Source organism: Engystomops pustulosus, chromosome 5 (genome assembly GCF_040894005.1).
Source record: "Engystomops pustulosus chromosome 5, aEngPut4.maternal, whole genome shotgun sequence".
NCBI lineage: Eukaryota > Metazoa > Chordata > Amphibia > Anura > Leptodactylidae > Engystomops > Engystomops pustulosus.
Window position 1 is genome coordinate 187260437 of NC_092415.1, and position 26012 is coordinate 187286448.

Below are 26012 nucleotides of genomic sequence, written 5' to 3' on the forward strand. Positions count from 1 at the left end.
TAGATGCCCTTTAAAAATGTCTCTTCACACCTGATGCCAGCATGGGTGTGAGATGCTTCATGTAGAACCCACTTGTTTTAAAAAAAAAACAAAAAAAAACTGTGGTTTGGGGGGGGGGGGGGGTACTGCTGTTGTATAAAGACTTGCAAAGTGCTGCTGCACTGAGAATTTTGGTAAAGGGATATGCAAATAATTTTCCCTGTATGTCTCCATTGTCACTTTGTAGAAGGCAGCTCCCTGACTATGAAGAAGCCTTGTGACATGACTTGGGGTGGACTATTCCTGTCCCATGTGCAGATGGTTGTTTCGTAGTACTTGTACCTCATCAGTGCAGAGCAGGGCATGGGTTTGGCCTGGTGAGAAGTAATCTACAAATTTATGTTGCTTAATCGCAGTTTGGTATGCAGGGCCGCCGCACAGGGATCGGCACCAATCAGCAGAAGTAATCTGTGTGTTGTAACCTCACCCAGGATGGCGGCATGTCACCCAGGATGGCGGCATGTCCCCCAGGATGGCGGCATGTCCCCCAGGATGGCGGCATGTCCCCCAGGATGGCGGCATGTCCCCCAGGATGGCGGCATGTCACCCAGGATGGCATATTTGAACCCTGTATATCAACCTTAGATGCATCAAAGTTGCTTGTGTGCATTAGTCCTAACGCTCATCGAGTGCTTGCTGGATTGTCCGGCCCCAAAACTCAGCAACCGGTCCAACAAGCTATAGGCTTTAAGGGGTTGTTTTTTTCCAGGAATATGGAAGAAACCCCCAGGGGGCTGGATTTGTTTCTTGCTTCACTTTGATACTCATGGTAAATTGGCCTGAACCCAGCTGGAAGTTCTACGTGTTATTGGACCTGCTTCATCCAATGCACATGTGATGTCACTTCCTTTTTCCAGGGGACTTTACTTCCTGTGACCCTAGATTTGTGGAGGCTGCTCTTTGTATGAAGCGGGTTCAGAGGCCCCCCAGAACTTGAAGGCCATGAGAAGGCCCATTAACCATAAGTAGCAGATCGGCAATAGAATTGGGATCTGGTAACTAGGTTGCTGTTACTTTTTTTCCAATCCCCTGTGGGTTTTCCATATTACTAGAAAGGGCAGTAGGGCAGTGGTCCGCTATGCGCTTTGCTGTACCTTGTAGCCCATTGGCTACCAATGACTGATACTGAAAGATCCTGCGGCCCATCTTGAGTTACTCTAAAGATGCTTCATCCGAAATCCATGTATCCCCTATTCACAGAGCGCAGTCACATTGGGCAGCCGGGTGCACTCTGCCTCTTGTATCTCCTCTCTCTCTATGCTCCAATTATTTCACTTCACCTCAAAGAAATTGCAAATCAATCATAAGGAACCCTAACCTTTCCGTGCAAATTAATAAAACGGAAGCTGCTACCATCACTCACATATAGAGAAATCCATCAGACCCGGAGCTATGGGAATATAAAGTGTCCGTGTTTCTGGACTTCCCGTCAGTAATTCTATTAGTTCTGTTAGTTATGAACCGATTCTATTTACCAGTTAAATGCAGATACAATGAAAGGTTAGTGTTCCTTTACATGTATTATGACCGGTCTATGCATTCTCCATAGGTATAGAATATATACTGCATGCTGTATACAGCGCTATGTCACATTATCCAATGTTTGCTTTGTGGTCATTGATTTTTACTTATTCTTTTTATGAAACCGGATGCAGGGAAAAAGTGGACATGATGATAGCATTAGAATCAAATGAGTCCTAAAATACGAAGACCAATTTTCCACCTTCTCACTGTATTAGTTTTCATAAATGACCCTTTATAATTTGTATAAAACTGCTGATTTGGGTATTGCTTCCATTCATTTTTACTCTAAAAATGTTTTAAAAGCCGTTTTTTGTTCATTTTTTGGTACTAAAAATTGAAAGCGCTTAAAGGGAATCCTACTATCAAAATCCACCATGATAAACCAGGGACACTTACTCATAGATCCAGTCACCGGGACTCTAGTAATCTGCTTATATGTTATCCATGGCCTCCTCCCTTCTAAAATCAACTTTTACATTTATGCTAATGAGCCTGAAGGGCTCCTAGGACAGGTCCTACAGCACAGATGGGCTCTAGGAACCGCCCCAGTAGCCCTTCAGGCTCATAAGCATAACTTAAAAAGTTGGATAACAATTATAAAATAAAAAAAAGATTGCCACAGTCACAGTGCCTGGATCTATGAGTAAGTGTACCTGGTTAGCCATGCTTGATTTTTGATTAGATTTCCTTTTGAAAGGAGTCTATCAGCAGTATTGACTGTACAAAGATGGAGATCCATGTAACCATACTTTTGTTAGTAGCAGCAGAACTGTAAATACATTTATATTCCAGGTTTGTTGCTGGACTTGGAGCAGTAGTGTGTGATCTCTTTCCTGAACACACCACCACCCTTCTCCCTTGAGTAAATGGTGTAGTATTCAAACAGAAGCCTTCTACAGCAGTGACTTATAGCGGGGGGGGGGGGGGGGGGGCTGTGATTGGTGTAGAGATTTCACTCACTATTGCAGCTACAATCCTGGAATAAAATCACAGTTTTGCAGCTACACAAACGCACACACACACACCTCCAGGTCCTGTGTGTAACGCTGGGTACTGCTTTGTATGGTCTAAACTGCTGACAGATTCCCTTTAATGTGGTGGTGTACCTCTTTGACTGTGATCCTCTCTTTTTGGTTGCGAAAGATGCCCTTTAGCAGCAGCTATTGAACCCACTTTCAGCTGTCAACTAGAGACCATGACAGGCAATGAGGGCCAGTTGCAACCTTCGGAAACGCCACATGTTTTCGGAAATGGGTGAAAAAACCCACTCAAAACCTTGAAGGCAATTTACCTGAATCCTAAATCTTTATACGCGGTGAGCCAAAAGGACAGCCATTTATTTCAGAAATGAAAGGGAACAGGACATATCTGATTAACCTGCAAGTAATGGGTGAGGGGGGGGTCTGTCTTTTAGGCTATTCTGAAAAAATGTCTGCCATCTTGGATGAATAGGATGATGGTCATGTAGCATGTGGGCAGCTGTACTGTGTTCACAACTCATTATCTTTTCCATTGTGATGGGGAGTAAATAGATTAGTTCATCGTAATTTCCCCCCCGAGAGGATCCGCAACTCAACCGTACAGGGACAACAGATTATTAGCCATGAAGAGGCCTTCTCTAGGGACCTAGGTGACATGCAAAGAGCACGGCTCCAGGTCTCCGCACTCACTTCTCAGGCTTTGAGTTGAGTTAGTCTTCGTTACAATGTATACACCTAATTTATTATCTCTTTACCTCTTTATTCCTTATTTAAAGGGAACCTTTCATGAGGATTTAGCCCTATGAACCTCTTATCTATTATAGTGTCAGATTCGTATTAACGTCCTCCTAAATTTGGGAGATGATCTGTAGACAAATTACTTTCAACCAATGACAAATATGGAGTCTAGTATACGCCGTACTGGCATTTTATAGGCCTAAATCCTCACGGTCATATCCCTTTAAAAATAATCTTGGAAAATGGCAGCTGTGTGAGATATTTAAAGGGGTTGTCCAACTTTTTAATTCTCTCTCAGGGGGTATTAAAAAAGTTTTAAGATTTCTCACCCCTTACCTGTTCTGCGCTTTCTAGCCCTACCCAATCCAGCTCATCTATCTAAATCTAGCCAAGCTGATGCCAGCAGTTGCGATTGCTTGGACAACCCCTTTAATGGAGCAGGGACTTTATTCTGGGTGATCGGGTCTTCTCCTTCTTTAGTAATTGGAAACTTCTTTTTTTTCTTTCCGCTGTCTGTTGTCTTCAGTTCTCTGTCTCTCCTGCCACTGCAAGACCTGACTCTCCTGTGTATGCAAACCTACAAGAACTGAAGATTTCTCTGTCCAATCTGCCCCCTCATCCTCATGCGCCCGCAGTTCAGATTACTGGGGAGTGGGAAACGCACAAAGATAACACTGGACGTTTCTATTATTATAATAAAACCACACAGGAACGGACTTGGAAGCCGCCGCGCTGCACTAAAGAGCCAAGCAGGGGGGAGTCCTTCTCTCTGACGGATCATGAGGTAGGTAGTACTACAGCGGGACCCCTTGGGGTGTGTTTACATGTTGCGATATGTCACCGAAGGAATGTATGAATACGTAGACTTCAATTATCATACCTAAAGTAAAAAGAAATTGGTTAAAATCTTGTTTTTGGGCAAAACATTTTCTTGGGTTTAAAATATACCTTGCTAAACATCATGCTGAAGGGACTACATACGCTAAATGCTTAAATCTTTGTTTTATTATCCAGTTACTCGGCAAAGTTAAAGGAACCTGTCACCATGTTTTTCACTAGAGATCGATTACCATAGAGCCCTATAAACTAAATGCTACCCTTCTTTTAGCTAAAATAGTTTCCCTCACATCCCCATAAAATGAACTTTGTAATCTTTCCTTGCATATAGCCAGATCTACAGCAAGTCGGAGGGTCGTGGCTGAATGTTGAGAAGAGACATAGGACATGGGGAAAAGCTGCTGGAGTCGGCCATGCCCCCTCCGACTTGTTCTAGATCTGGCTAATTTGCAAGGCAAGTTTACAAAGTTGATTTTATGGGGATGTGAGGGAAACCTTTTTTAGCTGAAAAAAGGTGTCATTTAGTGAATAGGGTTTTATGGCAACCTGTCACCAGCTGTGAAAAAAAATTTGTGACGGGGGTCCCCTTAAAAGTAAATTTGATTTAATAAGGCCAGTTTTGGTTTTGTTACATACCTTGTATTATGGAACAAAATGAATAAACCAGAACCATTAACTATATAATAGGAGTGAATGCAGTTTTTCCATTCTTATGTGAAAATATCTGTATACATAACCCATAAGGAATTGTTTTAAAAAAAATTATACAATTCTATCAAAAGGATTATAATTTCGGACAAGATTTCTTTGGTTTAATTTCTATGTGAATAAGACAGTTGGTGCACTCGAAGCACCTTGTTTCAGGGCTAGTCTCCTCCCCATCATTGCCCAGTTCCTGCCACAAGAAATTTTTTTTTGAAACATCCTACATACGCTACCAACATCCCCCATAGTAGCCTGAACTGGCAGGACAGTATAGAGAGATGGCACTGCGTATGCGCCAGGACTTCAGCAAATTTCGGCAGGATTTCGGTTGTAAAGCCATGAAATAGGATGGAATAATTTGTTCGATGGAGCGATACTGGGAAGAGAGAGGATGGAGATTGCTATGAAAACCACTGCCCTAAGTGCATAAGCTAAGCCCCGAGTGCACCAACTACCTAATTTACATGTGGACCAAAAATATGAAATCTGAGCACATGGTACTGAAGAGAACACTGCAGATAATTGGCGCTACAACTCCATGGAAATGGTTAAAAATACTTAAAGGGGTTTTCCCACCGTCTGCTCAGTTATTCTCTGGGAGCGACAAGGGGTCTGACTGAGGTAACCGGAACCCCATCGTACCCCTCATTTTCGTGATCTGTGGGGATCTCGTCACTGAGACCCCCACCAATCAGCAAGTTAGGCCCTATCCTGTGGATAGGGCCTAACTATGATGCGTGGGAAAACCCCTTTAAGAATTTTGGAACCATATGTAGCAGTCTTCTAATCCACGGAACATTCCGATCACTGCAACAATGGCCAATGGGACCACCCAGTGATGAGGGGCATGTTCTGTCACATAGTGATGAAGGTGAACCGAGTGAGCATAAACATCGACACTTCATTCAGTTACCGCTGCCAGAGGCACTTGAGGGACCTCCTTCCAGATTTCAGACCCTTGGATATTGAACTCTTATACTTTATCCTGTTTCTTTAATCCCAATTATTGTCAGCTTTGTGGTGTAATATTGTGCTATAAATGATTGTATGGCAGGGAATGTCACCGTTTCTTGAGTCAATACACTTGTTTGATCTGGTGTGGTCAAATATGTGAGAGATTAAACCTTAGAATGACTTACAGTCTGGTGATCTTGTGCTTGTTTATTCCCTCTATATTATTCTTACCTTTTTTATTTTTGCTTTCCCCCCCCCCCCTGTGCTAATTCATGCCATAATATATCTGATACTTTTCACAATTACAAAAAAAAATGCAGTGTGGGTATTGCTGTTATGTGCTTTTTATAGCGCCTCATGGTGGTGATTTGAATTCTTCTCAGAATGTCCACTTACTGTGATTGTTCCTAGTGGTCGCACACGCTCAGTTTTTTAGTCCCACCTCCTTGACGTTGTATATACAATTGATTCCTGCTGCTGTCCGTACTGCAGCCGCTTATAACCATGAAAGAGGCTTCTTCTTACCAGCTTTTAGGTGAACAATAAGAGAAGAAATCAAAAGTACAGCTTGAGGCGCCATAATATTTTAGGAAAGGGGCTTATCGGTAACTTTGGAAATTTCCTGGCGTTGACTCCCCATCTCGTTGTTGTATCTCCTGGTATGTTTTTTGATGCTCCCCAGCTGGGCTGGAGGTATCGGCGATCTTGAGTCCATTCAGGTGGACCCTTCCAACCTCCCCAGAAGTGTCTGCTTACAGATCAGGAGCTGTACTGCAAGAATGGGGAGTTTAGGAATTTAGGCTTCCTAAAGGGTTTTCCCAAAATTACCAGCAAACCTTTTAAGCCTAAGTAGATACAGTGCATAACATTGGGAAATTATGGGATGTCCCTTACAAACACAAAGCTACTCGTGTGTGTTCTCTGTTTCGGCGCCAGCTGTTGTGATCTATCCTGAAACTGCAGGTCTTCTCACTGCTGCAGCCTATGACTGACCTTGGTGGTGACCTCTACATCACCTGGGCTTAGCAGAGATCAGTGATTGACACCACAGCAGCCAATCGGCAATCATATGAGGACACACAAGTGGGGTGGGAGGGGCCAACTCATTGAATCGAATAAGAAGCATCTAAGCAGGTTTGTGTTTGTAGTGGACAACCCCTTTAAGTGGCAATTTATTTTTATTTTATACATATATATTTTTTTTTTTACTCTATTTCTTTGCTTATTTTGCTTGGTGATTTTCCGTACTGTCATTGATTTTTGTCTTTTTATGCTTGAGCTTTACTTTTTTTCCAACTCTTTGTAGCAAATTTCAGCCGAAGAAAATTATCACAACGCTTGTGACAACAATCAATCAGATAGTCTGTACGGTTCTCCTCCCAAGGGGTGGTCAGAAGAACTGGATCAGCATGGCCATATTTTCTTTATCAATGACCAAACCAATGAGAAGGTACACCTGGCATCATTCCCACTTTCTGTTGACTGTACTTTACGCTCTACCGGCTTTTCTTATCGGCCTTGGGGTGGATTTACACGTAGCGTGATGTTACGCCCAACAACAGTCTGCCACAAAATACTCATGTCTTTACAATTTTTTGTGAAATGGAGGGAGATTTTGATGCAAAATTTGTGCATATTTCACCTGTTGACGGCATCAAATCTCAGAAATGGGAATTTTTGACCTCTCCGCCACAGGTCAATCCACCCTTGGTGTCAAATTGTGGTTATCATCGCTTCATATTTGGCCCCAACTTCATATTTGACTCACTGTATTATAACCTTGAGGTTAGCTTCTAACTAGTAGTAGATAAGCAGTTTGTAGTAGACACTCATAGTATGTAATATCAAAAAACATATGTGAAATAACCGTCTCATTACAGTGGATAAAACATGTGGACGATCAAGGTAGACCCTATTACTACAGCGCTGACGGATCACGCTCCGAATGGGAACTGCCAAAGGTAAGTTTGCCGTGTGCCGATTGGTAAATTTTGCTCATCCCAGTAAATCAATATCAATGAAATCTGAAAAATCGAATGCCTTCTTGAAGCTGGCCATACACATAAGAAAAAAAAATATAGCAAACTAAAAAAATACGTTAAAAAAAACCCCCAAAATGATAAGCACACAGTCATTTATGATGATCTATTAAATGTAGGGTTGGAATTTCTGGTCCCTGAATGCAATGATCCGCCCACTTGTACAAAGAGTTCAACATCCAATTTCTCAAATTGTTATACAAATGTTTATGGCCAGCTTATAAGCCTCAGGTAGACCTCAATGTGATGGCAGCTTTACCTGCAGACTCAGATTCACTTTGCATGGCATATTTGTAGAATTTAAGCTCAGACAGACATCAAATACCATGTTATTTCCCATTGTAGTTTGCAATAGTAATCAGATTTTTCTTAGTATTTCTTGAGAACCTTTTTCAAGACGGAACTGTGAATTAAGACGTTAAAATTTACATTTTTAACCCAAGCTGAGGTGAAAAACCTGATGCTTTACCACATCATTCACACCATGTTGTTTACCGTTTTGGTTTGCAATAGTAATTAGATTTTTTCTTAGTATAGGTTGAGAACCTATTTCCAGACTCAACCATGAATGTAGATATTAGAATTTCAGGTTTTTATCTAACGTCCTCTGTTATGTGGAAAAACCTGATGCTTTACCACATCATTCACACCATGTTGTTTACCGTTTTGGTTTGCAATGGTAATCAGATTTTTCTTAGTTTGGCTTGAAACCCCATTTCAAGACTGAACTTTGATTTTAGATGTTAGAATTATTCGTTTTAAAGAGGACCTGTCACCCAATTTATCGGCACTAGGAGATGTTACTAAAGTAAGCAGCTCCTAGTGCTCGATCAAACGCCGCAGTGTTAGAGTGATAGCGTTACCGGAAACCTCCGGAAACGCTATCAAACACTACGGCGGGGTATAGTGTAATCATTGGACAGCTTGCCTCTACCCCAGACCGCCCCGCTCGCTCCATAGGCCAGCATTGACTGCCGCGCGCTAGGCGGCAGTCACCGCCCAACCCCGCCCCCTCATAAATACGTCGGACAGCTCGCACTATACCCTGCCGCAGTGTTAGATAGCGTTACCGGAGGTTTCCGGTAACGCTATCCTTCTAACACTGCGGCGTTTGTTCAAGCACTAGGAGCTGCTTACTTTAGTAACATCTCCTAGTGCTGAAAATTTAGGTGACAGGTCCTCTTTAACCCAACCCTCATCTGTTAAGTGAAAAACCTCATGTTTCACCTCGTGCTGTATTAATCTCGAGGTGCTGTATTAATCAGATTTTTTTTTTTAACAATTTAACATTTGTGGAAACTTCTGAATTCATCTGTGGTTGAGATTATATCGACCATCTACTCCAGCATTGCTGTTCTGTTATGACCACTTTGTCTTCATTCATCTGAAGTTCCACAATGTTACTTTTTTTTGTATTTTTTAGTATAATTCCTTATTGCCACCTCATCAGAGAGAGATCACTAAGAGCCGGAGTCTTGATAGAAAGTTCCAAGAACCCATTGTTTTAACCAAGTGGCGACACAGCACATATCTGCTGGAGGCCAATGATAAGGTAATGTTATTTCTTCCGTTTTTTTTGCTTGGTAGATCTCCGTGAAATGACTGTGTCATCCCTAGTTGTGGTTATTTGCTGTGTATTCTATATATGGCCTAAATCACCTGCAGCGAACCTTGTATCACGCGGAGCAGCGCTTCCCTCCAGGAGGAGTCCTGCAAGAGACATTTGTAATCCTATAGCTCCGACAGAGGACAGTAATGACATTAACAGGTCCGCTTTTTGTTTTTTACAGTTGCATATCAAGCAAAAGCGTAATTCCACTGAGTATTACATACCTAGCCCCGGTTTTTTGACCTCATCTTATTCGATGAAAGTTAGTATTCTGTCTCCGGTGTGTGCTTGCTTGCCAACACATGTCCACATTCCAAAAATTCTTCAGATCTGTGAATACGCTTGCCTGCCCGCTGCTGCGAAATGACGGAAAGAAAAGTGCTTGTGAGCTCTGATGGGAAGACTAATAGTTTTTATTAGGGCTATTTTAACACCTCTTGTTACAAAGCAAACCCTTGCATTGTACTGTATGTGTACGTCCATGCCCAGGATCCATTGTATATCACTTTTCATTAAGTTAATTTGCTGCTCTTTCAGGTATCGAGGGGGTCTATCAGTGCCTTTCTCAGAAAAAGAACTTTTACAGCCAATTAAAACTTATAAACTTATCTAAATTATATACAATCTACCATCAAAATCAAGATTATATTTGTTATCCATGACTTTCTAAAATCGACTTTTATAATTATGCTAATTATGCCAGAGCCCCTCTGTGCTGCAGATTCACAGGCTGTTACACTGAGCAGAATATCTCCTCCCCCCTCTCACTGTCTCCTCCTTACTCTGCTTGTGTAATCTAGCAGCAGCAAGAAGTGAAGGGGAGGAAACCTCTGCTCAATTTATGGCCTGTGAAGCTACAGCACTGGGTGGTAGGTGTCTACAGAGCCCCTGAGTCCTTCAGGCTCATTAGCATAATTTTAAAAGTTGATTTTTAGAAGGAAAACAAATATAATAAGATTACCACACTCACGGTGCCTGGATCTATGAGTAAGTGTCCCTGGTTTATCATGATGGATTTTAATTGTAGATTTCCTATTTGAACACGTAAAACTGCAAACAAAATTTTAGGTATTATTCCACGTTTCTCGAAGTCTGCTACCTTTTGCATGAGGTGTTAGTAGCAGCAGTACTATGAAGAATGTGTTCATATTCCAGGATTGTAGAACTGGAGGAATGTCCCCACACTGCTGTGCTCTTTAAGTAAAAGGGAAGAGGTGTGGAGCCATGAAAAAGCTACAGGAGTAGTGTATACAGGTGTATACAGTAGTGTATATCGCTACGTGCTGCTGCTATTCATGTGATGATGAGAACATGGCATGGGCACATCTCCCTAAGGTAGCCCTACATGAGCAACAGGATTCAGATTTACTCTGTGTGATCTCCTATTAGTAAGGCCAGAAGGTTAGTTACAATTCCTTATATCCCACATGTGGATAAACCAGGGACATTACTCATAGATCCAGGGACAGTGACTGGTAATTTTATATTTTTTATCCATGGCCTCCTTCCTTCTAAAATTTTTCTAATGATCCAGAAGGGCTTTGGCGGGGGTTCCCAGAGCTCCTCCATGCTGTAGCTTCACAGGCCGTGCAGGAGCACTTCCCCCGGCTTCTGAGGGCGCAGATAGGAAGACAGCCTGTTAAGCCAGACAACAGAGGGGGGCTCTGGTAACAGCCCCCTAAGATATTCTGGCTCAGAAGCATCATTTTTAATGAATATCTATTTAAAATATGTAAATTTTTGATGATGAATAGTCTTTAAATGGCAATTTATTAGGTACCAGACTAGATTTAGATTTAACGGTGTAGATACCCTCATAGACAAGGATCCTGTCTAGTTCATCTTATGAATATTTCACTTTAGCATTCGGGATGTTTTGCCTTTTCTTTCCGTTTCATTCGCAGTTTTGTTATTATATTGAAATAGTTGACCAAAAAAAATCCAGATCTCAAATAACCGACCAAATCATCTCCATGTATCTGCATACGCATGTCATTAATTCCCTGTGATTGCCCCTAATGGGCTGAATTTTTAACATTTTTTTTTTTTTAGGGAAATATAAGGTAACTTTACTAACCGCAATTTCTATTTATTTAATAATATTTTTATCCGCCCCTTCCAAATTCATTCTTATGTAAAAGTGCCTGTGCAGATACAATGTATTCTAGTCTCTGACCCATTCTGCTTCTCGACCCGAGGGCCAAGTAAGTAGATTGCCATTCAATTTGTGAAGGCTCCAGCATGGTCAAATTGAATGAAAGGTGGCGTCCGATCCATTGGGCCGATCACTCTGGTCATTGGTATCTTACTTGCAACTTGATTTTGTGATCCAAAGACAACTGGCAATGCCCACTGTGCAGTAATACTGAGGATTGTGGAACGCTTGATCCGTACACTGCAATATTATCAAGGGTCTAGGAAAACCGGTTTAAGGGGGTGTATCACGAAAACCTGCCGGGTGCCTTTCTTCAGAGCAGCGTGTGATAGACAGATTGAAGCAGAGCTCTGTTATGTATTGATTTATATCATTTATGATTGGAAACTAGAGTAAGTCCGTACAGGACTCCTAGGGGAGACCGTAAGAGTCCTGATTACTCCGCCCACACACAGTGATTGACAGTGAGAGTCCCGATTACCCTCTGATTGTCCTCTTTAGTAACTGGGTATCAAACTTTGTCATCCCCCTGTGCCTGTGTAGCTCCATTTTTTTTTTAATCAAGCCTTTTGGGTCTTATGCAAAGAGTACTGACTTCAGGATCCGACTACACAGGGTTTGTTGTCTGTTACCATGGAGTCACATCAATCTGCATTGAGGGGGTGGTTTTCTTTTTATTATGTCAAATTGAAACGAATTATTTTTTTTAATGTGTACACGTGGCTTTTAAATTGAACTAAATGGACCTGCAGGTTTCCACACGCACAAGGCCACATTTATCCCAAAGCAAAAAGAACACTTTTGATGGAAAATCGGAAGTGTTCTATTTCGGTGGATAGTAACACAGAAGTGAGACCTGGATGGATGCTGTGTGTAGCAATGTGGCACCTCTTTCTCAAAACTGGTATTGCAGTGTTGTTGGTTCAATTGTAACCATGATCCTCAAACATTTTCTTCCATTTTGGGATTTTGCAAGGGCTCTGGCATTTATTGGATCACAGATATATACAATTCATCTTTCGGACTTGTGCAGACCATTCCCACTACTTCTGAGGCTGCCTGTGCGTGGTGTCATGTGTTCAGGTTTGCTTTTTGATGTAGTGAACAGTTTGCTGGGGTTTTTTTTTTTTTTTAATTTGTGTAAAATGAGCCTCGGAAACTTGTCACTTCCCCGTTCCCCGTACCTCTACCTGAAAATGTAACCTTTGGCTTCCTTTTATAGGAATCGACCACTCCAACCAAGCAAAACTTCCCTGACGTAGAGACATCGCCATCGTCCCCAAAGCACCAGTCTACGGTCAGTGCCGAATTATTAATACTTGGCTATTGGAGGGTAATGTCAGATTGCATTGAGCCTGGTGATTTTTAGAACTTGATCAGACCCCTTCATATCACGAGAATGGGGGGTTCCTATTCCCTCCTAATTGAATAGAACAGCTATGATCGAAGGGGGTATTCAGTGGTAACAGTATATTTTTGAAGTCATTAAAAGTAGGAACCCCTCTTTTAAGGCCCCTTGCACATGACTGTATTGGGGACCAAAAAATTACGGTCATTACGGCCCTCATGCACCGGTCTATTACACCTCATCATGTTTTTGTGCATGTTTGTGAGCAATAAGTGTCCTTTTTTTTGTTTGATGTATAGGCCAAATAAATTATGGTTTTTTTTTTTTCTTTTTTGTTTGTTTTGCAGGATCAAGAAAAGTACGGTGTACTAAATGTTACCAAAATCACAGAAAATGGGAAAAAAGTCAGGTTAGTGTAACTATTGACTTCAGATTTTGTTATTTTGTTCGTGAGGGAAAGTCTGTGACTGTTTGGATCGCTCCTTTTTGGATCGCTCCTTTTTGGATCGCTCCTTTTGGCCGGCAACGAAAGAAATCAAACTTTTATACTTCTCGCCACCTGCACTGTGATGCACGGAAGTCACTGGGGTGCGACAGGGGTACATCGGAGCCCCATTCAAATGATCCATGGGTGTCCCACACTGAGAATTGCTTTTTTTTTTTTTTTTTTTTACTTTAAATACTCCAAAAGGAATTCAGACTGTCCCATCAAAAAGCCCTCATGCAGCTCTGAATGGCTCCGGATCCAAAAATTATAATGCTGCATTATTTATTCCTCTGTTATTCCTCCTGGAAACACAATGTGTTGCTGCACGGTTGTTCAGCGCTGAGGGTGTCGTGCTGTGTAGGGTCTACACATGGTGGACGCCTTGGTAAATCATTACAAAGTATATCCCACAGCAGTGGCTGATACAGATATTGCTGATCTGCTTCAGTCCTCTGTATCATTACCCATAGGAGTTTAATTCATTTATTGGATAATTATTTTGCCCTGTTACAATATGGTCTTGTGTTACGCTGCGATAATAGGGATGGTATTAAATAATCTCTATTCATGTTTCAGAAAGAACTGGACAGCGTCGTGGGCCGTGCTGCAGGGGGCGTCTATATTATTCCAGGGCACCGGAGCCAGCTGGGTAAGGGGATCCACACATCATCCTCTGGACTGTAGGAAACACTATAACTACACAGGTTTATCATATGGAGCCCCTGGTGTCCTGGCTGCCTGATTTTTAATTAAAGAGGAGCAGGAGCATCTGCCAAATCCTAATTTAATTCAATTTCCTTTTTATAAACTAATTGGCCTCTTCTTATATGAGAGCGTGTTGAGTCAATGCTTGGGGGACACGTTATTGGAAATTTTTCTCTTAACCACTTGATGGTCAATCTATTATAAAACTGTGAGGCAGGAGATGGCAGCTACGGAGCGCGAGTGGAGCCTAGTTAGAGGATTAAGTCTTAGATAGTGGGGATTGCTCTTTGCCAGGCAGGGCTCCAAGCTGGAAAAGTCCCCATTTTCTGGGCAAAATCTATTAAAAGGAATCTGTCAGCAGTTTTTACCATACAAAGGTGCAGATATTGGCCAAGATATGTGTAACTATAGCTTTTTTTGTGTGTGTTGGTAGTAGCCAGACTATGAAAAATGCTTTTATATTCCAGGATTGTTGCTGGATTCGGAGATCTCTGTTGCACTAGTGTGTGAGATCTCGTTAATGTTCTACTCACAGTTCTCGGAGTCCAGGTACAATTCTAAAATGTAAGCGCATTTTTCACAGTCCTGCTGCTACTGACAGCCCATACACAAAGACGGTATTCTTGTGTGGGTTGAATATAACATATTATCGGAATACTCCTTTTAAGAATATTGGGACCTGGGGGTTAAGTAATGATTGTGCCCCCTATGATCTATATCTACCTACCCTCCTCGCCATGTAGTACATTGTATATGTGAGGGAAGTTGTACCTGTCTGTCTTGTCCTAATATGTGCCTCTTGTTATTCCGAGACTCTGCCTCTCTTCCCTTTCTCCTCTACAAGTCCTTCTGCTCCCGTTGTTCAGTCTCTGTGCTCCTCCTGTCACTTCTCTCTGCCTGGAAAAACACTCTCCATCGTCCGCTTTTTGTCAACTATGTAAATGTCGGTCCTGTATCTTCCATTACTGCATGTGCCCGTTGCTGTGCATGTCCCCACGTCTACAACAATTTATTTACTACAGACACACAGCATGCACTTTGGTTGATCCAAGTATGATTGGTGGCCCTTATGCGCAGGATTTGAGATAACAGTCTGATCGGTAGGGTTCCTACTACTGGGATCCACCACGATTATAAGAAATTCAGAAAACGGGGGCCCTATTCTTACTAAGTAATGGAGCTGAATGTTAAGCATTTGTCCTGCTGCTTCATTCAATGCTAAGGGAGTGTCGGTAATTGCTGAGCACAGCCCTAGGTCTCTCCAGAACTGAGTGCGGGAGGTTTTGTTGGAGCGGCTTGAAAAAAAAGACCCCATTCTCATTACAACCCCTTTAATGTATTAAAGTCACAGGAGTAATTCTCAAGACCCTCATCTTAATATGTAGATGTTCCCCAGTAGTATGTTATTTCTTAGTGGCTTGTCCTTCGAGGGGCGTTTCAGTAATAACAAGCTGGGGGTCCCATGTCTCTTGATTTAGATGGTGCTGTGGTCCTAAAGCATCACTGCACACAAGTCCCTTGTGCAATCGGTGAGGGTCCCATTAGTCAGATGCCCTCCGATCTAGAAGGTGTCCCCCTCTCAGTGACTTAAGGATCATTTGTTATTACTGGAAGTCCCCTTTAAATTCTGTTTTCTCCAGTGTCTCTTCCTCCAGGTCTGTGCCTCCATTCTCCTCATATTCACCCATCTTTCCTTTTATAGAGAAGATGTGATTGGTTGTTTATGTGCACTTTTGGGAGAAATCTCTAGGATGAGAGCGTGAATGTGACATCTGTTGCCCTACTAGATGGCATTTCATGCCATCCAGGTATCTATAGGTCCTGACCTCTGCGTCCTATACATTACATACCCCCCACACGTGTCACACACTCCGTGCCCCCGCGCCATTACTCGCCTAATCTATCATTTCTTGTTTGTGTTTAGAAGTTTGGCGGAAATCAGTCGAAACCAGAATTCACGGTGGATCTGAAAGGAGCATCTGTGGAATGGGCCGGGAAGGACAAATCCAGCAAAAAGAATGTAATAGAGGTAAAACCCCGTCCCGTCTAACCAAAATAGGCAAAACAATTCACATTCTTTCCCTCTTATAATGAGGAAAATTGTTCACATCTGGAGGTTTATTCGTGTCGTGACAGTGTAGCGTGTAGGAGTCTGCACGGCCCGGTAATGTCCACCAGCTGTGAGCGAGCACTTACAGGAGTATGGGCTGGAGAAACATCGGCCAAGAGCTTACTGTCCACACCGACAATACACAATGCTGCAATATTAATACAATATTTATACATCGGGTGTTTTTTTTTTCATTTCTTGCTGCATTAATATTTGATAATTTTTCTTTTTTTTTTTGCATGGTGGCTCATTTTTTAACCTTTATAAAAAAAAAAAAAAAAAAACAATAAAATTGAATAAATCTTTGCCAAATTATTTTAAACATATGTACAGCCTCAATCTGTCACCCTTCCCCAGGCTTAGCTACAGGTGCAGAGGGTGCATGTACCTCTGTAGACTGTTAGCTAGGTCCCCTGCGGGGGATGGACAGCTATATCTTCTGAAGTGTGGCATCACAACACAGTTCTGGTGTCACTTTAAAGAAGAAACTCTACTTTATAAATTGCACCAGTATTAGATTTTGAAATGCCACAGAACTTGAAATGTCCACTCTTACATTTGCAGTAAAAATGTGATTTTTATATACAACTCCCCATGCTAGACTATTTCTTTAACAGCTGCCGTCTCCATTTCTGTGAATGGTGGACCAGGGGCAGGACCATACCTGATAGTACACCCATCTACCTCTTTCTATGCAAAACATGTCAGTCCTTGTTCAAAGCGGTGCTGCTGGTTGGTTCTGGGAAGCCCAGAAAGATGAAAGCTGGTGCAGTACCAGAAATGGTCGTGTCCCCGAGAAGCTCATTTGCCTAAATATAAAAACAGAATTTTCTCTAAAATGAGAGATCACTGGGAAACAAACTATAGATTTGGAAATCTTACAGAGGGTAAGATGCAATGCTATGTTTACTTGCTAGTGAGTTAGGAGGTGGTAGCCCCTCACCGCGAACCCAAACATAATGATCCAGTGGAATTCGGTTATAAACCCAGTTACTGATCTAACAGAGCTAGAAGGAAACATGCAGAACACAAGAGGAGCGTTGTAGTGCTCCTCCGCTATATCTCCGGCCACTATCCCATCACATTTTATGCATGTCCCTTACCCAAATATGTTTTTTTATTACTTCCTACAGCTAAAAACTCCCTCAGGAACTGAGCTACTGATACAGACGGAGAATGACAACATGATCAAAGAGTGGTACACGGCGCTGTGCAACACCATCGGCATCCCGGTACGACATATCTGTCTTGTTGCTCGTTTGATTCCCCTTTAATCCGCCCTTTTTAAGTACAAGATTTTCAAGGGGAAGATCAAAAAAACGAAATCCCTGATCACCGCGATGAAGGAAGAGGAGTCTTGTGTGTATTTCCAAGAATTGCTATACTCGACAACATTGAAACAACGTTGAGTTCGGAACTGTATTTTTAGCTGTATCCCTTGCTTGTTCAGTGTCTGCATAGAGACTGCTCTGATGAGTTGCAGGCAGTAAAGGATAGTCTTCTATAGGCACTGAACCGTGATTTGGTGTAGGGAAAACGAATTATTAATTAAAAACTAGTTATTCTGTCGATAGGGGATAACAATGTGATGTGCTTGAGCCCCCACCGATCATGAGAATGGACCCCAAGCAGTCCTGAGAACAGGAGTTGTGACAGTGATTGGGAGATACCTGAGCTCTGTGCTTGGTATTACTGACTCTTCCATTATGTTGAATGGATGCATGTGCTACCTGGCTCGGTGGGGGTCTGTTCTTGTCATAAGTGGGGGAAAACCAGCATTGAGTCCCTCACAGATCAGATTGTTATCCCCTAATATTCCCTGTACTAGAACAGTATTTTCATAGTAATTGATACTTGAATAAATGTATCTTGACTTTTTAGATTCTGGAGTCTGAAGAGCCCAATGAGGATAACGTCCCGGACTCTCCAATAGAGAAAGTTGGAAAAGATAAACACGAGAAGGAGAAGGATCACGACTCCAAAAAGAATCGCTGTAAGTGACAGCAACAATGAATATTCAGCACTTTAGGCTCAGTCATTGGGTAAAAAAAACCATACAATATGAAATCTTCTATGTGTGTTCTATATATTTGTAGCTGTCAAACAGAGCTCGATTGATAATTCGGAGCAGAAGAAGACCAAAACCAAGTTAAAGAAGTTTCTTACAAGACGCCCAACGATGCAAGCGGTGCGAGAGAAGGGCTACATTAAAGGTAAATAAAGAATTTAGCTGAGATTAGAGTACATTGATGCCAGAGTGTTGCTGGTGCTTTGGCATATCCTGTAAATGGTTTCCCTCTGAGCCATGTAGAAAAGGTAACATTCCTTTAATAAGTGGTAATTGGAAAATTTCAGGGTTATTAGACAATATATGATAAAGGTAAGGCTAGGTATAGAAAAATATATAAAGAAAATGTATCAATAATAATATGTTGGATGCAGTGTTGTGACCCACCAGGGCTTCTGCAGTGTACTTGATTACCCTCCTGCTCTCTACTAAATTATTACCATCTATGGTACACACTGGTTATGGTGACTATTGCTACAAACCTATAAATTGTTTGCATATGACTATGGAGGAGTTGAGTCCATGTGCGCCGAGTTGAGTCACTTTTAGAGGCTGCAGGGGGAGGATAACTTCAGAAGCCTCTATCAAACATGCCTTTGGTATCATATTAAAGAAAGGAATCTCCTCTTTCACATCACATGAAGCTCGTGGCAGATGCACATCCAATTTCTGACACTATTTGATTCTGTAGCTCACAGAACAAGCCTGATGGCATCTGAAAGATGAGATTCTGACTTTTACAATGACTCCAGAACCATTGTATAGACTCATATGCTATAGAGTCTCAAGATAGGAGTGTCTGAAGATGAATTGGGGAATTAAATATTCTGGTCCCTACAGAAAGACGAGCCTGAATATTATATTTCTCCTGCTGCTTCTATTAGAAATTTCTATTTTAAATTTGTACAAGTATTTAGACTGAGATCCCTTCTTCGGCGGAGGCTCAGTCATTATAACGGGGAAGGGGGGAATTTGGCCGTATTTTCTATGTTATGAAATAAATCCAAAACAGAAATCCTAGCGTCATTGTGAACAGAGACCAAGTCACCTGTAGTTACATGTTGAGTTACGCATGTCTGACAAGTCCTCAACCTCCTGTGCTCCTTCTTCTTCCAGACCCTGTATTTGGCTCCAGCCTGGCCAGCCTCTGTCAGAGAGAGAACACTACAGTGCCAACATTTGTAAGGATGTGCATCGACCATATTGAAGAACAAGGTATGTAATAAACGTGACTGAGCTACCGCAGTACCAGGCACGGCCACAGCTTAACGTGTGGTGCTCTGCGACATCACAGTGATGGCCTCAAAATCGAAGCCATGAACTTTTATCCCCTGGACAGGATCAGTGCAAGTTTCAGCCGATTGATAAAAACAAGATTTGTTTTTTTTATTCATGGTTTTTCAGTTTTACTATTTTGTTTGCCGTCAAAGTATGAAAAACTTTAACAACTTTACTATACAGTGTTATAGAGTGGTAGTCACTCATGATGCTGATTCTTGGTTAGAGGAGACCTGTGTTACTTTATCAGCTCCATGTGTTGTGGTGATACAAGTGATCGGGAATGACACATTTTTTAAATTTCTTTGCTTGTTTTTCCAGGTCTGGACGTGGACGGCTTGTACAGAGTCAGTGGAAACCTCGCTGTGATACAGAAGCTCCGGTTCGCAGTGACACATGGTAAATTCCAATCTCCCTAATTTTCCATTTACTTCATTCTTGTCTGATGGGAAGACTTGCCATTGTATAAGGTGTATGTCTTCAGCTTAGATACTGTGGATCACACACTGGAGCGGAATACAGCAAAGGGGCTTCAGGTTAAGGATCCCTTGGGATTCAAGGGTTCACACAGGATAAGGGAGTGTGCTGCGCTTATCCACAAGTTGTGTAGTATTGTACTCTGAGCCCCATTCACTCTAGTAGTGCAGAGCTGTAATACCAACACAACCCAGGTGTGGCGCTGCTTCTAGGTTTTTTAAGCCTAGTAAATTGTCTTAGACTTCTAAGTTTTAACTTGAAACACAGATGATAATAACAATAAATCTTTATTTCCATAGCGGCATCATATTCCGCAGCGCTGTACAGGTCATGGGGGACTTGTACAGAGGATTACTGAGTAATAACATGGTCATCAATAGGAATGACGGCCCTGCTCCACAAGAGCTTACAATCTATGTCCATTTTATGTTTATTATTTGTCCCTGTATAATTAGCGATTACTGTTTTTTTTGTGGTTTTTTTTTAGTTTTGGGTTTGTTTTTTGTTTTTTAATAGTGCCAGGTATTCTGAATATGAACTTGCATAAAGCTTGCCCTAACTTTTTCTGAAGCTTTGTGAGTATAGGGGAATAAATCTCAGGAGGAGCAGACATTCGCCTGCATATAGTTAGATGTAATTGTGTGTACGTGAGAAGACATTGTAGGGAAGATGCGTCACAATACACCATGGTTTTTCTGATAAATTTGCTACCACAAAACTGCAGATCCTAACGATCCAGATTCCGCTTAGAATCCTATGTAATACACAACATTCCGTCTCTGCTGCAGATGAGAAGCTTGACCTGAATGACAGTAAATGGGAGGATATCCACGTGATTACCGGAGCGCTGAAGATGTTCTTCCGAGAACTGCCGGAGCCTCTCTTCACCTACAACCATTTCAATGACTTTGTGAATGCAATCAGTAAGTAACAATTCAGTAATCAGTACTAAGGGGTTTTTCCATTAACTATAACTACTAAGCTATTCATGATTGGAAAGGATAGGAGGGCAGTGAAGGGGGATAGGGGTATAAGAGCTGACACCTCTGCCAGTCAGCTGCTTGTAGTAGTGTCCGCGCTGCTACACTACAGATGGAGCTGTACCAGCAGATACATTGTGGACTGTGTTCTTGCTCCACTACTAGTCGTGCGGCAGGCCATGTTTTCCACCAACACAAACCAACTAATGACCTATCTATGATATCTGACCTATAACAATAGGGTCAGACACCATGGAAAAACCCTGCAGTGAATTTGCATGTTGCAAGAAGACTTTATAATGATTTGGCTGCGGATTTCATCCATTGCATTGCAGAGGCTGAAATCCACTGCAATCCCCAAATCCCAATAGGCAAATATGTTCTTATTTCCATATTGCAATTCAATGAGAAGAATCCCACTGTATGCAGCAATATTTCAATATTTTTCAGTCCCACAATCTTACAATCAGTGTGATGTTATGTTGCTCCCTGGTGTGTGTTTTGTGCATTGGATCAATACTAATACATAATGTACATGTATCACCCAAGTCTCTTACATAATATATCCACACCCCACCAAATTATATACATTTATTAAAGGAGGTGCAGCACACGGTATTCCAAATGTGTGTGCGAATGCATTTACATCTAAAAAATAAAATAAATGAATACATTTGATTTAATTTGGGGTAATATCACATTCACACACAATATGAGTCGGTGAGGATCTAACTGAAGGAACTTCCATGGATCTTGAGAACGGAACCCCCAGCGATCCGGATTACAGGGGATCCCATTCTCACTAACTGGTGGAGGGGGAGGTCAAATATATGTCATGGGAATATTGAAAATTGGTGTGCACAGCGCTCTACTATCTCCAGCACTCACTCATGGGAGTGCCTGTGATAGCAGTTTCAGATACTCTCAAGGTATTGAATGGAGCGCTGCTTATCCTATCACTTCACCCATTAGTGAGAACAGAACCCCCATTCTCTGAATTGCTGGGGGTCTGTTCTCGTGAATGCTGGGGATTCCAGTAGTCGGACCCTCACCGATTATCTTGCTTTTCCCTATCCTGTGAATAAAGGCTAATTTGCAGGTTTGGTACAACCATCATAGGCCTAAATTTCTATCCCCTAATCGGTCGATAAATGGATGTATGGTCTTTATAGATCTTGCATAGCGGCCTCATCTATTTCTGTCTTCAGGCTGCGTTCACACAATCCAACCGGAGCAGGGACAGGCTTGGTCCGATCAACTGAAACGCATGCAGTCTGAAAGGTGGTACACATGTGTTTTGCACTGTCTACACACCACACGGTCTTGTTACCGATCGTTTTAGTGGAAGTGTTTGTGCGATCCGGCCAAGCCCCTCGTCCCTTCCAGATGGATTGCGTTTCTAAATAAATTTAACGGAACGTGTGAACACCGCCTCAAGCTCTCAAATCTCACTTGTAGTATCCAGAATTTTAAAAAATGATAATGGTGCTTCCTGATTGTGGCCACTAGGGGGCAGTGCAGATCTAGATATCGCGTCTGTAGTTAGACCTTGGGATCAGCGCACACAATGCATCACATGTAATTCTCCTGTTTTCTCTCTCTCTCTCCGCAGAACAAGAGCCGCGGCTACGTGTTCAGGCAGTCAGAGATTTAATTAAACAGTTGCCAAAGCCGAACCAAGACACAATGCAGGCGCTCTTCAAGCATCTCAAACAGTGAGTTAAAAGTATTGAGCACCCCATAGATTTGTCACTGGAATTCTTTGATTATTTTTTTTTTCCCCTCTCCACTTGTAAGTGTTTTTTTTAGCTGAGCTCCGTTATTTTCTTGCGCGGGAATCTGAAAACCTGGGAAAGGTTATAATTGGCGCTTAAAATTCTGAGAGGCTGTCACCGCTTGTTTCTTATGATGGGGGATGCGTGAGGATAATAAATAAACGTGAGCGGGGCCTGGGGTTTGATGGAGGTGAAAACAGTGATTCATCACATTATAAACCAGAAGTTTTCAAAGATTTATAAAGCGAGTGACGGCCCCTGACTTATAGGGATATACAAGACGTCTCGCTGGAGAGGTATGAGGTGTGTGGTGCCTCATCCTATGTCTATCAGCTATGTGACAAATAATACTCCTGTATATGATTCATGTCTCATCAATGCAAAAATACATAATACCGGAACATTCATTATGAATGTTGTTTTTTTTAACTGTACACAGAATTTATTTTTTATTTTAAAGGGATTTTAATAAGATGCGGCTGTAGCTGCTGGTGCACCAATTTTTTTTCTTAGGACTGGGAAGTCAATCCTTCTTCAAGGAAGAAGAAGTATGTGCACCAAAAGCCACCGCCAAGCGGTCTCTGCACTAACTCTTAAGCAAGCCTCCCTTGAAAGATGTACTTGGTTAAGCCCTTATTAAAGGGGTTTTGCAGTGAAGTAGAATTACAGATAAAAGGGATCTGCTGGTGGCCAGTAACTAATAAATCTGTACTGGCTGCTCTCCCGCTGCCCCGTTATCGCTGCGCCTGGTCTATGTGGCACTGTACTTCCTGTATGTTTTATGACATCACAGGAAATGGTAGAAAAGACCATCCAGCCAATCGGTAGCTGGTGATCAGCACTCCCTAGTGTTCCCTGTAGTGATGGGACTAGCAGAATCTTTTTGCTGAACTTTTGTAATAGGAAGGGACTGCTCCGACTCGGGTCCCATCTCCATTGCAACCTTCGGCCCCGTCTAATCCATGCCAAGGCGCATGATTGCAAGAGGATGGGTTAGGGGTGGCACAGAAAGCCAATGTCAGCAAGAGGTGAATGGAACAGGAATCCAAGTGCCAACAAGAGGGATGGGTTAGGGATGGCACAGAAAGCCAAGCGCCAGAAAAAGGCTTGGTTAGGGACGCAGTAGAAAGCCAAGTGCCACATACACTCCACACGTTACCTCCTTCCATGTGGGTTTGGCATTGATCATATGAATGGAGCTCGAAATATTATATTATGTAACAAATAGTAAAAGACAGTGCGGGACCTATGGGTTTGCTGCTTAGTGTAAAGCCGGCAAACCCTGGCTCTACACCGCTGGTCGCACCTTCACCGATTACTCACATATTCATATTTGTTTTCGTAGTGTTGTGGAAACTGGAGAAAAGAACCGGATGACCGTGCAGAGTTTAGCAATCGTTTTTGGACCGACGTTACTGAAACCGGAACAAGAGACTGGTAATATCGCCATCCACACGGTGTACCAGAACCAGATCGTAGAGCTCATCCTGCTGGAATACAGCTCCATCTTCGGCCGCTGATGTCACATTTCTCGCTAGGAGCAACCACTGACCATCTCATTCTGAAGGACACGTCTATAATATTATTATTTACATCACTGATATTTTTATTCTTTTTTTTTTTGTGTTCTGTTTTTGGACCAAACAGTTTTTTGTGCTCCGTTTGCACTTGTAAGAAGATGGAGGGAACCTCCTCCTGGGGGTTGGACGTTTTGACTTTTGCGACTTCCTCTTGACATTATCCATTCATGACTCGTTATATCATATTTTTGTTCTATTTTTGCTCTTTTTTTTTCCTTTTTAACAGTACTGCAAGTCTAACACAGACACTGGATTGACTGGAAAATAAAACTACTAATATCACAGCGTAGATATTGCTTGCGCTGCAGTGTTTTGGAGCTGGTGGTGAATCATTCGTGGTGAAGCTGCATCTCGTAACGCGTCCTGACAATGGCATACGCCGTATACCGGTCACTAGAAGCTAACGCTCTATCTACCAGCGCACAAGCTCAATATTACCGCTAACATTTTGGCTTCTGTCATTATGGCCTTGGAAGAACTGCACAGTACGAATAGTGTCCTATTTATACCACTGAAATCCTGTCCGGGATTCTTGTATTGTTCTTGAACTGACTTCTGATTGTGTGTAATAGTTGGGTATCCTATTACATGACATTACTGTGTGTTAAAGAGCGCCTGCCCCCTAAAATTAAAATATAGAAATTTACTATACGGTTCAGCGGAAGGACCTGGCTGATTTTGGCAATGCTATTCCTGCAAATTTCAGTCTTTGCATTTATAAAGGTTGGAAACCATTTGCAGCGAAAATTTTGGGTGTTCGTTGCTGAAGATTTTAAGATTGTCGACCACTCCCGATATAGTTATCTGTCTATAGGAGATCTGGGTGATCACCACTATGTACAGCTTTCTATAGGGGCCACTTACCTTCCCTAACCCTTACTGGTATGAAAAGATCATATTAAAATTTTATTCTGTTAACATGTTATCCGCTGTCTAATAATCTGATATAAATAGATATCTAACCACCGTGACCCCCTACCAATTATTAAAATGGGTGACCCAGAGTCCCACTAGGACTACAGATAAGGAGCCCATTATGCTACTCGGCCTCTGAGCTGTAGCATTAGTTGGTCACCAACAAAACCCGTCACCAAATTTGTAACCCTAATCAAATTAGGAGCATGAAATGTTCTTTCTAAAATTACCTTTTTACGTTATATTTTTGTTATGTTATATTGTTTTTTACCTTTAAAAACCCAAATCTTGAAGTTTTTATTGAATCATTTATACAAACTTTTTTGTTTCCCATAACAAACAGAACATTGAACCCCCGCCCCCCCTCTATACACTTAATAGATATATGTACCTGGTATCCCCCCCCCCCCCCCACACACAAACTTATACACATTATAAAAAACATTAGGTAAAGTGGTCAACCCCTTCAAGGCAGTTTCCAGGCATAGAACGTGCAGTTTTTTAATAAACAGCGCCACACCTGGCCATAGCAAGTATTACAGCTCAGTCCCTTTCACCGGCTGTAATACCAGATGGACAGGAGTGAGTGTGCGCTTCCTGGGAGAATTTTTTCTAATCCTAGACAATCCCTTTAAACGCAAGAGGTCAATTTGTGAGTTTGTATGTTTTGGATTTTAGTGGGCGTGCTCTGTATCCTGTGCAGGCTTCT

At 42.0% G+C, this 26012-nt stretch overlaps 1 protein-coding gene across 10 annotated transcripts in view; it reads left to right on the forward strand.

Moving 5' to 3' along the window:
* Window positions 1-24411, forward strand: part of ARHGAP12 (Rho GTPase activating protein 12) — a 62673-nt gene extending 38262 nt beyond the window's left edge. For 2 of the 10 annotated variants that reach the window (XM_072154049.1, XM_072154048.1), the window contains 17 exons: window positions 3808-4065; window positions 7084-7227; window positions 7658-7738; window positions 9240-9368; window positions 9607-9687; window positions 12803-12877; window positions 13276-13337; window positions 13992-14064; window positions 16045-16149; window positions 17364-17462; window positions 18112-18223; window positions 18327-18443; window positions 19415-19513; window positions 19898-19975; window positions 20842-20976; window positions 22646-22748; window positions 24154-24411. In XM_072154049.1, coding sequence (XP_072010150.1) covers window positions 3808-4065; window positions 7084-7227; window positions 7658-7738; window positions 9240-9368; window positions 9607-9687; window positions 12803-12877; window positions 13276-13337; window positions 13992-14064; window positions 16045-16149; window positions 17364-17462; window positions 18112-18223; window positions 18327-18443; window positions 19415-19513; window positions 19898-19975; window positions 20842-20976; window positions 22646-22748; window positions 24154-24328 — 1926 coding nt within the window. In that variant the 3' untranslated portion in view covers window positions 24329-24411. The remainder of the gene's footprint in view (window positions 1-3807; window positions 4066-7083; window positions 7228-7657; window positions 7739-9239; window positions 9369-9606; window positions 9688-12802; window positions 12878-13275; window positions 13338-13991; window positions 14065-16044; window positions 16150-17363; window positions 17463-18111; window positions 18224-18326; window positions 18444-19414; window positions 19514-19897; window positions 19976-20841; window positions 20977-22645; window positions 22749-24153) is intronic. The other 8 variants (XM_072154051.1, XM_072154054.1, XM_072154050.1 and 5 more) reach the window with 8 other exon arrangements.
* The last annotated feature ends 1601 nt before the right edge of the window (window positions 24412-26012 follow it).